This window comes from Gavia stellata, chromosome 4 (genome assembly GCF_030936135.1).
Source record: "Gavia stellata isolate bGavSte3 chromosome 4, bGavSte3.hap2, whole genome shotgun sequence".
Lineage (NCBI taxonomy): Eukaryota > Metazoa > Chordata > Aves > Gaviiformes > Gaviidae > Gavia > Gavia stellata.
This window is the reverse complement of record NC_082597.1, coordinates 745,325-758,094: the sequence shown is the minus strand read 5'-3', so window position 1 is coordinate 758,094 and position 12,770 is coordinate 745,325. Positions and strand designations below refer to the sequence as shown.

The 12,770-nt window shown below is 53.0% G+C and overlaps 1 protein-coding gene across 1 annotated transcript in view; it reads right to left on the bottom strand.

Annotated features, from left to right (window-relative positions):
• The window catches only part of SHANK3 (SH3 and multiple ankyrin repeat domains 3), a 358,709-nt gene continuing 345,939 nt past the window's right edge, over positions 1-12,770 (bottom strand). The window contains exon 26 of the mRNA XM_059816355.1: positions 1-558. Within this exon, the coding sequence (XP_059672338.1) occupies positions 15-558 (544 nt within the window). The 3' untranslated portion in view covers positions 1-14. The remainder of the gene's footprint in view (positions 559-12,770) is intronic.

The window sequence follows — 12,770 nt, the reverse complement described above, 5'->3', positions numbered from 1 at the left end:
GCTGCCTGGGACGGTCAGCTGTCTACCAGCTGCTTGAGTGCCCGCTCAATGTTCATCCGGTGCCCAACCCGGGTCACCCCCAACTCCACAAAGTCCTCCTTGGTGAGGGCGGGCAAGTGCGTGCCCTCTATTTCATGGTCCTCAAACTTGTCTCGGTGCTCCACCAAATTGATGCTTTCCAGCCAGTCCCCGACGTCGTACTTGTTCCACAGCTGGAGGGGTTTCTGCATGAAGGGCCGAGGCGGGTGGAGGGTGTGCAGGGGCGGCCCTGGAGAGGGGGACGGGGATGGGGAGCGGCTCCGGGCGCTCACGCTCCTCACCACAAAGCGCACCTCCTTGGGCTCGTGTGGGATGGAGAGGCTGGAAGATTTGAGGATGGTGGGAGGGGTCAGACCATAGGGCCGGACGGTGCTGAGGGGCTCTGTCCGATCCAGAGCCGGCTTCACGGGGCTGGGGGTACGTCGGGTTACGGGGTAGCGACTGCCAGGTCGGACTGTGTAGGTGGTCCCGGAGCTCCGCTGGGAAATGGTGCTGAGTTCTCCTAAACTACTGAAAAGTCTGCAGAAAGAACGGTACAGCGAGAGAGAGAGGAGAGAGAGCAGAGGGCAGGGGTGAGGCGGAGGTCCCCAGACACAGGAGCACACACACAATATACATGGGGGGGGGGCCGCTGGGGGCTGGGCCAGCCTGAGATGGGAGGGGGCTCTGCAGCACTCGGGGGACAGGGCTCGGAGCACTTCAGCCAAGACTTTCTTGCAAGCCCTGCCAGGGCTGCTCCAGAGGAGGTAGAAGAGGTTCGAGCAAGTATCTCCAGCATCTCCGGTTCCCGGCCAAACCTACCCTAGCTGCCACGGCTCTGAAGCCCATCGAGACCTACCAAGGAGGAACGTGGCCCTGCGGCCCGCTGGGTGCACACGAAGACTTGCTGCAGCTGAAGACCCTGCACCTCACCCTGCCTCGGCTGGTCAACAAGAAGCTGCGGCAGAGCTGCACCGAAGCCCACCGGCCCCACTTCCCACCAGGGACCCCCCCGTCTCCCCTCGCTAACCGCACTACCGTCGCCGTGCTCTCAGGTCCTGCCGCGGACTTGGAGCAAACCCGGGCTCCCGAGCACATCAGCCAGTCGGGGTAGGACCCCTTCCCGGGACAAGAGGGAACCTTCGGGCATCTCCCCAGAGAGCGGTGTCGTGACAGGACGACCGCCACGCCACCCCAACGATGGAGACAGCAGGGTCTGATTGTCACCCAACAGTGATCGGCTCATTAGTGTGGGCTGAGGCAGCCCAGAGGTGTCTGGACTGGTCTTCCCCTTGCACTACGCCACGTCTGCCTCCCTGGCCAGCGTCATGGTGGGCACAGGCCGTGGAGCTGGGCGGGGGGCAGCCCCTCCGGCAGCACTCGGCTCTACCTGCTCGCCACCTCGAGAGCCTCTGATGGGGCACAAACCACGCTGCACGCATGCCTTCCTTCTGCCATCGCCTTTTGCCTTTATTACCTCCCCTGGCATAAACAAGTACTCTGGGTATGCGAAAAGAAATGGATGTAAAACCTGACAGGGCAAGATCATGGAGGATGAGTCCTTCGAGCGCAATAAGCTCAGTGAGTGCCTCTGCCTGGGAGGCCTCGGGAAGGCACGCTGCTGGGCCCGTCTCTGTTCATGCCCTGCTTTGGCGTCTCCTTCCATAAGCACCCACTGCTGCCTGCGGCTGGGGACGGGGCTCTGAGCGGGAGGGACCCGGGGCTCCCGCGTGGTCTCTCTCTGTCCTGGCAGCGAAAGCGAATGCAGCACTCTGAACCCACCCCGGGGCTTTGGTCACTGCTCTGTGGTGGCCTCCGACTGAGGCCAGCGGGGTCCCAGCTCCGAGGAGGGCTCTCAACAGGGCCCCACGTCCTGCAGCAGCTCAGGGGCCTGGATGCTGCCGCAGCAGAAGTGCTGCAGCCCTGACCGAGCGTGAGTGGGGAGGAAGAGGAGGAAGGGTCCACTGCTTGAGGGCTGCGCAGCCCTGGGCCAAGAGGCATGGCATTACCGGGGCTGGGTTGGTTATCTCTTTGCCAAACAGTCCATGCCCACTCAGTTGGGTCAGCAATGTCAGTTCGCTCGTCCTCCAAACTAACCAACAAAATACAACAGAACTGCAGCTCCCTGGAGCCTGGATGCGATGGCGGTTAACAAACAAGCAGTCCTCTGGGCTGTCTGCACGGTGCCCCACGTGCAGCCCAGCGCAGTACGGTGCCTCTGCTCCCCTGCCACCCGCCAAGCTCTGCCCTCCCATCTCAGGTCCCTCCTGGAACAGACGGACCCTCTGGAAACCTGCTGCTGGCAACAAGAGTCCAAGGGCTACAGTTAATGGCATACACCTGCTGCCGCCAATGCGCACCCACACCAGATCCACACTTCTGGGAGGTTAATAAGCACTGACGATGTCTTAAAGAGACGGCTCCGAGAAGATTAGCTGAACACGACTATGAAGGTCTGTTCACAGTCTGTGGGCTTAGGCACATTTCCTCTTATTCTTATTTTCCTGCCACCTTGGCACAGAAAGCAAGAGGGTTATAAAGAAGCATGACGATGAATCACATTTGGGAAGCTCCATCAATACAGAAGAGGAAGAGCGGAATGACCTTGAGGGCTGTGGTACAAGAAACAGAACGAGAAGTGACAGTACAAAATACGGTGTCCTGCTCAGAGGGCTGGCAAAGGATCTCTGCTCTCTACTGGAAGTGATGAAGGGAGAGAAAGTTCTGGGTCTGCTGACAGGCCCAGAGGCAGCAACGTAGCAGGGCCATGGAAAGGCAAAATAAACACTGCGAGACCTAAGGTGTGTATTTCTCAAAGGCATAAGGATGCGTTCATGTTGCCACAGGAGACACTGCTACACTCTCACCTGAAATTCTGTTCTGGTCACTCATGTTCAAGAAGGGTAAATACGAACAGGAACGGCTGCAGACACAGCGGCCGGTGTGCCAAAGGCTTGTTTAACCTGCCCACGGTGGCACAGAGGGGGAAATTGCTGCCAGAGTCTGTGAAAGGAGAAGAGAGACTTAAGCTGGAGGGTACTGAGACCTGCAGCAGCCCTGTGCCAACGTTCTCCCCACCGAAGCGGTGGATGCCCAAAGGCTGTCCGGCAGCACGGGCCTTGCCAGCAGTGGAGATGCAGGTCCCACAGAGACCCACATCACGTGGCAGTCTGTGCTGCAAGGCCGCCCTGGCTCTCGGCACAGTTTCTTTGTTGTTTGGTGGTTTAAAGGGCCTGGGAAGTTGGCTACTCCTGCTCTCAGGGAACGGGATTGCTGGAACCACACATGAGAAATCAGCTGTGTGCCGAAGCTTCCACGGCTGGCATGTCCTTGCAATGACGAGACAGTGGTGCCAGGCAGACCTTTCTGGGCGCAGCTGGTCAGCAGATGTAATCTATAGGTCTGTTCTCCTCTGCAGAGCACTGGCTTGGTCAGTGCAATGCACTGTTGGCAATATACTGTTGGCTCTCAACACCTTCAGCAGCGCTGTTCTGCCAACCACGCGTTACGTTGCAGGCAGCCCACCAGTCTCCGATGTCGTGTCCAGCTCTGGGAGCTGACTTCATTATGGGCCAACAGTCCAATTATTCGGTTACAGGCACTTCATCCTGCTCTGAAGCCAGGTAAGTTTTCTGGACGTGATCATTCACAAGTGGCACCTCAGCACAATATCCCTTCCAAGGACTTGCACATTATGCACAGCGACAATATCTTCTTAGAGGGATTTTTCCTGGATCACTGCTGTTCTTCACTGCAGGTTCATGTTGGCATATCATGCATTTGCCCGAGGAATACACGCTGACAGAGATGTGTACCAGCCAGCTGTAGCCAAGCTGAGGCCAAGGCCTGCTACGTTTTAGGATGCTGCTATCGAGGACTTCAGCTTTGTCAGGTTTCATGAACGCTATGGCATTGTCCACTTCTCCTTTAGGCAACATCAAGTCAATGTAACTGGGGAGCTTGATAAGAAAAATGAAATGCTTTCTTCACTTTTCTCACTGGTGGTGCTCCAGCTGGGCCTTGGAAGACCAGCAGCCCCGAGACAGAAGAGGAAACGGCCTCCAGTTGCGCCAAGGGAGGTTTAGGCTGGAAAAATTAGGTAAAATGTCTTTCCTGAGAGAGTGGTGAAGCATTGGAACAGGCTGCCCAGGGAGGTGGTGGAGTCCCCATCCCTGGAGGTGTTCAAGGAACGTGTGGACGTGGCACTGCGGGACATGGTTTAGTGGGCACGGTGGGGTTGGGTTTACAGTTGGACTTGATGATCTTACAGGTCTTTTCCAACCTTAATGATTCTGTGATTCTGTGAGATGGTGGGATTGCGGGTTGGCACAGGTTTCTCTGTGAGTTGGGACGTGGCAGCTCTAATCACTGTTGTAGGACCGTCTTGAAGCTTGTCTTCTCTGAACACGTGAAATCCAGGTTCCGGTGGCTCTCAACCCCTGTCCCACAGAGCTGGTGGTGGCAGTCTGTCAGCACCAGCAGCAGCAGTAGATCGGTTGCCTGGATTGCTTCAGCGTAGCCAGAAAAACTAGTCTTTTGAGATGCAGAAGACAAGGCCGGATTCATGCACCACAGCACACATGTGGACCTGACTGGAATCAGCAAAGAGGGCGAACAGGTCTCACAGGAAGCAGTCTCACAAGCAAAGAAACACCAGCTTGATGAAAAAGGAAGTTCTAAACAAAGAAAGAGGGATTATGCATTTGTAGGACAGCTAATTAAGCCTTCTGGGACTACTTTTACTGAAGGTATTAAAAAGCAGATTTCTTCAATGAGTCACTAATGGATGAGGATTCTTCCTTTGAACTCTGTATCTCAGTCTAAATTTCTTCAAGAGTAACAAAGGCGAGGACAGATTCAGCAACACAGGTAGCGCAGTTCTAATCACTCCAAAGAGAAATGCTTCGCTTTTGCTTGGCAAGTCTTTCGTGTTGCTGCTCTTGGCTTCCAGGTGTTTTCATACTGGCCTTCAAAAGCATCTCCATCACTTTTCATTAGAACTGCATGAAGGACTCGCCTCCTGTGATGAACAACCTTTGCTAACTGATGAGCGAGACACGAGACTGCTCTCATGTTTCTCCATCGGTGCTTGGTGCACCCAAAGGCTCCGACGCAGAGCTTGGCGCCGTCTGTGATCACGGCCAGGCTGTGCTTTAGGGCCAGGGTTGGAGACTAATCCTCTCTCTCTCTTTGCCTGAAATGCAGATGGACACTTTGAGGCTTCCTGCCTAGAATGGTGCATGGACAGATGACATGACACCTCTACATTTCCCATTTTGAAAGGATTTTGTTTTCCAGAATTGTCTCATGAGAACTGTCCCTGAAAAGGGAGGACAAAGGGGAGGAGAACAGAAAGGAAAGAAAGTCTGTCTGGATAGCCCCCAAAATAAAAATCAGAAGCACTTGTGCTATGTGCCACCACAGAAATAACACAACCGCCAAGGAGGACATCAACTCACTGGCACAAGCTGGATGCTCTCGCACGCCGCTTTGCAAGTGAGAACGGTGTCGAGGGGAAAGCAGCACTTCCCATCCCCTGCCTGCGCCCCAGCTCCTGCTGACAGGAGTTTTCTTTTGGTGGACGGATGGTGAAGGGGGACGGGCCTGTTTCAAAAGCTGGAAGGAAATACGCTTCTTCACAGAACCTTGAGGAAGTCCCGTTGACCAGAGGGTCAAGAAAAGCCTCACGAAGGAGCCAGGAAAGCCCTTCCCTCCGCAGAGCCATATGCTCTGCCCGGACAGCAAAACCCCAGGACGAGAGGCAGGACTGCAGCCGCCCGCTCCAACAGCGTGCACGGCACCAGCGGCAGACAGGGCTGCATTACTGGGAGACTGATGAGCTGTTCTCTGGGACCATTTGCCAACCCACTGCTCTTCCTTAACTACCAAATTTCAGCAAGAAATTTGTTCCTGGCTCTCAGCAAAAGAATCCAAAGAGAGGATAAGCTTATCCCCATAAAGAAAGCCCACAGGGAAAAGGGTGCCCAACAGTGCGTGAGGCTTATCTGAAGAACTGCAGAGAACAAAGTTTTTCACTGAAGGTGATCTAATTTCCTGCTGTCATTTTTTCTTAGGCCTCTACTAGTGCAGCCAGCAGTTTCATTAGGGAAGATAAATCTGGCACTTCTGAGTTCTCCTCTTTCACAGTAGACAAACAAAGGGATGCTGAGAAGGAACACCTGCAAAACTGATACAAACGGGTGGGTTAATTGTACCCAATGTACTGTTCCTCCTGAAGGCAATGCAGTAACTCCACCACCATCTGGAGGGCTGATGGTGCTGAAGAAGCACTGAAGAGTTCCTCTTCAGATGAACACAAGAATGAGCAAACCAGGAGAGAACTGTTAAATTTTGTAACTTTAAGGGCTGCTACACTTCTGTACGGAGTCTCCTGAGCAGAAATAAATGCAGAACCTATGGGCAGCACTTATGCATGAAGTCCTACAAATCAGGCAGCTTGATCCTATGGATCATGATCTGCAAGATAGGTTACCTCGTGCACAGCTCTTGGCTCTTGGCACATGTCGGATTTACAATGCACAGACAGCTCAGCAGTGCTGAACATGTGCAACTAACTGGTCTAATGTTTCCCGAAAGAGCTTTCACAGGAGTCAGAGACTTCATGAAGGGGCACAGGAACTGCATTGTGCATGAGCAATAAAGCTGATGTTTTCTGAAGGCAACGGATGTACTGCACAAGCACAGTATAATTGACTTGTACCCACCCCCATGCATGAAACAGCTCCGCTGCAGGGTGCAGCAGTTCAGACTAGCATGCCACCTGCCTAGAAATCTCAGGTAAACTTCCCAAATCTTCAGATTCTGCTCCAATGACCTTTCCAGGGGAAAGGCACTCATTTTGGGGAGAACTCAGAAGAAGGGCACCTCTATAGCCCTTTTCTGAGAAGGATGGCTCCTTTGGACCAGACTGCGGGTCTGTTCCCTTCAGGAAGGTGACCAGTAAGAGTGCTGAAAGAGATCAAGTGGACAACCCGTTGACTTGGTGTTTGGGACACAGCCCATATGGCACCAGGCAGGAAAGCCTTCCAGACACCCTGCGGTGTGGTGGGGAAGGTGAGCCATGTGGCACTCGGGCAGAAGGAGCCTGACGGGGGTATCTGCAGGGGTTTCACCTCGCGCTGGCTCTCCAGCAAAGCGGCTGCACCTCGCCTGTGCCGGGGCTCAGCTCCCTCGGCCATCAACGAGGAGGAAGCTCAGTATCCAGAAGGCAATCCTTCTTCTTTTCCTTCCACAGCCCATCAAGTTGTTATGGCAACCAACACGCTTAGTCTAAGCCTAATATTTGGCAAGTGGCAGCCCACTCTTGATGCCTGTCTTGGCTTGCAGCCACTGCCCGGGTACTCAGCAAAGCAGTCGCTGTAACGCCACAGGAACTCCTGTCTTCAAGGAGGAGGACCCAGGGAACAACAAGCTGGCCAGCCTCACATCAATCGCTGGGAAGGTGATGGAGCAAATCATCCTGGAAACCATTTCTAAACATACTGAGGACAAGAAAGTGATTGGGAGTAGACAGCATGGCTTTACAACGGGGAAGTCAAGCCTGACCAACCTGGCAGCCTTCTACGACCAAATGACTAGGTTGGTGGATGAGGGGCGAGCGCTGCATTTTGTTCACCTTGACTTCAGCAAGGCTTTCAAAAGCGTCTCTGTAACATCCTCACTGACAAACTGGTGAAAGTATGCACAGGACAAGTGGAAGGTGAGGTTGACTAGGAACTGGCTCTGAGGGCTGTGGTGAGCAGCACGAAGTCCAGCTGGAGGCTGGTGACTTGCGGTGTACACAACGCCGTGGGGTTGGTATTGGGGCCAGTACCTCTTAATGTCTTCATTAATTACCTGGACGATGGGGCAGAGGTGTGCAGATGACACAAAATGGAGGAGTGGCTGATATACCAAATGGGTGTGCTGCCCCTGAGAGCGTCCCCGACTGACTGGAGGAACGGGCCAAGAGCAATCTCATGAAGTTCAACAATGGGAAATGCAAAGTCCTGCACCTGAGAAGGTGGGAACAACCCCACCCACCAGTATATGCTGGGGGCTGACCAGTTGCAAAGCAGCTTTGCAGAGAAGGACCTGGGGGTGCTGATAGACACCGAGCTGAACATGAGCCAGCAACGTGTCCCTGCAGTAAAAAAGGCTGTCGGTGTCCTGGGCTGCGTTAGGGACAGCGTTGCCAGCAGGTCGAGGGAGGCGATCCTTCCTCTCTGCCCAGCACTGATGGAGCACACCTGGAGTGCTGTGTCCAGTACTGGGCTCCCCAGTACAAGAGGGACATGGACTTACTGGAGTGAGAGTCCAGTGAAGGGTCACAAAGACAATTAAGGTATTGGAGCATCTGACGCAGAAGCAGAGACCGAGAGAGCTGGGACTGTTCAGCCTGCAGAAGAGAAGGTTCAAGGGGATCTCATCAGTGTGTATAAATACCTGATGGGGGGGAGTAAAGACGATGGAGACAGACCCTTCGCAGTGGTGCCCGTGACAGGACAAGAGGCAACGGGCACAGACTGAAACACAGGAAATCCCTCGCTCACTGTGAGGGTGACTGAGCACAGGCACAGGTTGCCCCGAGAGGTGGTGGAGTCCCCATCCTTGGAGACATTAAAAACCTGACTGGACAATGTCCTGGGCACGCTGCTCTAGATGACCCTGCTTGGGTAGTGGGGAGGGCCAGATGATCTTCAGAGGTTCCTGCCAACCTCAACCATTCCGTCAGCCTGTGAATTCAGACTGCGGAGGACCAGTACAGACCTGTGAGCAGCAAACAGCAAACACCCCGATGACAAAGCAATGATTTGTGTAAGCCCAATATTCCAATATTCCAGGTCATTCCTTTTTGCTGGAGCTGCCCAGTGGCAGAGCCCTCTACGAGGCTTTAAGCAGAGAGTGCTTGAGCTGATAGAGCTTCCTATGGACCTTCCTCCAGACCTTTCAGCCAGTGTCCTCAACCTTCTCTGGTGCACATGCAGCAAGCAAACAGCAACATATTCCCGCAGCACCATCAATGCCTGACTTTCCTTTCCAGCCCCCACTATTTCAGTATCAGCTTTCACTCCTTACTGCCTATGGTGCAGAGAACGCTGGCGGCATCAGGAACATTGCCAGCCTCAGACGGCCACAATTCAAGGGGACTGCACTCTTTGGCCTGCAGAATTTAGCTTTTGCCCTCAGTTGCCCATCTCTTTTATTAACACCGAACTTTCTCTGCTCTCATGCAGGTCACGCATTTAGCTTGGCTAGGTTCCCTCTAGTTCTTCACTGTTCTCTCCAAGTTCAATGTCCCTCAAAACAGCATGTTTTCTGCAAATCATGAATTCTCATTAATCACGGTGGTTTTCATACAATTAATAAATCTATTAAATGAAATAGGACCCTACTACAAAATACCTGACCGTCTGCTATTATCATTTTTCCACAATGAAAACTGACAAGCTATTTCTACTTTTCATTGCTGGTATTTTTTCTCCGTAAACTGTGTCCAGACTGAAGTCTTACTTCTTGCTCTGAAAGAATACCTCAATACTAATAATCCCTCTCCTATGTCTCCGACACCCAGCTCCTGAGCCGCAGCCTGGAAGGACTGCTGACTTTGCTCCTGAGGTAGGGGCAGCTGGCAGGAGAGCATGAGCTTGCCCACCCAAGAGCGGCTTTCCTGAAGAGCATCGAGTGTGGAACAAACACAGTTCCCTCGAGCCAAGCGTCTTCAGAGTCAGAGCACGCTGCGTCCAGCTCAAGTCTCATCGCAGTGGCTAACCACTGATAGGACAACAAATCACGACCAATCCACTTGTAATGTTCTGTCTGGCGAGGGGAATGCCAAGGAACCCAACGCATCCCTCACGTACCGCTGGAGGTGCTCAGCCACCGGGCAGGCAGCACGCCAAGGCTTCAGTCCCCAGATGAGGGCAGACATGCCATCACTGAAGAAGTGGAAGATACTCAGGGCAATGAAACAGGCTACAGAGCACAAACCCCCCTGCCTGAAGGCGTGCGTACCACTGACACGCCTCTGCACTGGGCACTACTTACAGCCAGTGTCTCCCACATCCGTGTCACACCATGCTACAATGCAAACCTTTTATCTTTGCAGAAAAAGGAGGGGAGAGATTTTAGGTTCTACATCTAAGAAGTGAAATTCTTCTAGGTTTCCTCAGTCTGCTTGGAATCTGACTGACTTCTGCTTATTTCAGGAGCAGACAAGGGAAGAAGTCCTAGAACTAGCACAGCATCTTCCTTGACTCTGGGGATGACAAAGAGTTGGGAAAGCCTATTCCTACAGCTTAAGCAGCAAGTGAACACATCGCAACAAACAGTCTGAATCAGGCCAGCTCTATGCTGCTACTCGGATGTTCAGCAAGACACACTCACTTAACAATGCAAGTTTTTAATAAGCCCTAATGCCGGATCATGCAGGACCAGCGAAGCTTGTAGATCACACAGGATTGCAGGACAGTAGTGCAGTGATGTGGCCAGAAGCTCCACAAGCACGGCAGCTACAAGTGGGAGAATGCTTTACAGTACAGCTGGAGACAATTACTTCTAAAAAATGGAGTAACATCTGACGTCACTTAAGCCGTGACTTCCTACATGCCATAGCGTGGGGTGGTGACTCCTAAGCTGCTTCTGGGCTGAGCTGCTACGGCTACACTGCATGGGCAGCACCGGGCGGACTTTCTGGCTGGGGTGGGCACTGGAAGCAGCCCGTCTGTGTTACAGTCAGCTCTCAGGAGGACACCCACCACAACAGATCCCGGCAGCGCCAGGTCGAACCCTGGCCTGACCTGCACAGCCGGCTCAGCTGGCCTGGTGCATCGCAGGGGATGATTAGGAAAGGACTCGTCTGTGGTCGGGGAACAGCATCACGCACAGAAAACACCAACTATGAAACATTCTGCGCAGTCTAGCGGGGACAGGAAAATGAACAAGTCCATGGAAGCTGAAGGCAAGCAGACACGAATGGAAAATAAGGCACACGTCAGGTTGGAAGATGATGTGGACCTGACTGAAGCAACGGGGAAAGACCCGTCTGTTCCAGCTCTGGATGCCTTCAAAGCACAGCAGTCAGCTCTGGGTGCACTTCTGGCAAATGCCTGAAGAGACCAACAGTGGGGCCTGAAGCTCTTCTCACCCGAGGAGCATCTCAGACTGACCTGGAGAAAGCTGTGCTAGGTTTAACAAATGATTTTCTGGATTCTTGTCTAATCACTTTAAGCAGAGTAGGAAAATCCACTCCAGAAAGCTGTGGCAATTGTCACTGTTTTACCTCATTATGGGAGGACCGAGCTGAAGATCTAAGCAATGGGATGGTATCACTGATGAAACCGTTGCTTCTGCTACTATTCGCTCTAGCACCCCCTAACAAGTAATAGTTTTTCTCTTCTTCTATATAAATTCCTCCACATGGGAATAGTGCCCACCGCTGCAGGTGTGCCACTGATGGAAAAGGAGCCAAGAACTTGAGACTCTTCCTTGAGCTGATGTGGGGAAGCAGTGCGTGTGTGTAGGACAAGACGGGGAACCCCGGTTGCTGCCTGGGTAACAGAAGGATGAAGCTGCTGCTCTGAGGCTCTGGGTTTTGTTGCAGTGCAAAGTGCAACCGAAGACCAAGTCCTGAACTGGCACGATGCTCAAAGGACGACATTCACCTATGAACTGTCCACTGCTCCAGGTCCTTCTACGAATTGATTGCCTTTCTTACGGAGAGTTCCTGTATCAGACTGTCATGGTCAGATGAGAGCAAATTGCACTTTCGTTGGGTTTATTTATTTTTTTGCTCTCCCAAACTGTGTATAAGACATGATCCCAATAAACTACAGAGGCTGGATTTGGGAAAAAGCCAGCCAGCCATGAAAACCCTGGAGGTACATTCCCTTTTGTGGCTTCTCAATGTAATGCCTCCTTCCTGTTTCAAAACTGCCTTTTTTTCTTTCTCACTCCATAATTTCCCTCTGCTCTCTGATCACACTTCTGCAGCCAGAACAGTAGTCATTCTTGCTGTTCACTGTTAGAGCATTTTCCCTCGACCTCAAAAGACTGACTGACCTTCCTAGCTCACCGCACTGTCCTACAAACTTCAGCAGGACCCATCTTCAGGGTCAGAACAGCCTGTACTATCTTCTCCTGAGCTCCTGGCTCACAGTCACAGGCGTCTAACCTGGAGCTGAGTGCCTCTGTGCTCAGCAGCCTCTGCACAGAAGATCATGGGAAGGTGAAAGCTGCTGGCAGAGCTGTGGCATTTGATGCCCACTTGTCATTTACTGGGCCCCTGGTAGCACCTAAAGGCTCAGAGGTGAGGTCCTAGTCCAAGAAGTGCCCAGAAAAGGATGACTCAGGACCTCTTCCTATTTATTCTTCCTTGCTGGTCTCAGATGAGCTGGGGGAGGGCATGTTAGTGTTTGTTACGGGCTCCGCTTTCTGCCCGGTGCCAGCACCAGGCTGGGCGCGGGGCTGAGCATCCGCTCACTGTGGGTCGTGCAGGGCAGCGCTGCCTGAGTTCTGAAGCCTGAGCTCTGCCACACGCGGAGGAAAGCAGGTCTGAAGGTTTACATTTTAGGTGACAAATTTTGTTGCAGGGGAAACCGACCACACTCTGCAGCAAATGCCTGACCCTTTGTGCAACTAATGAGAGGGGACGTCGGCCCATCAGTGTTTTAACGGTGATGACACAGAAGGTAAATCTACAGGGTCAGGAGACAGCTAATGACGTACACGGAGCTAACCCCATGCCTCTAGCC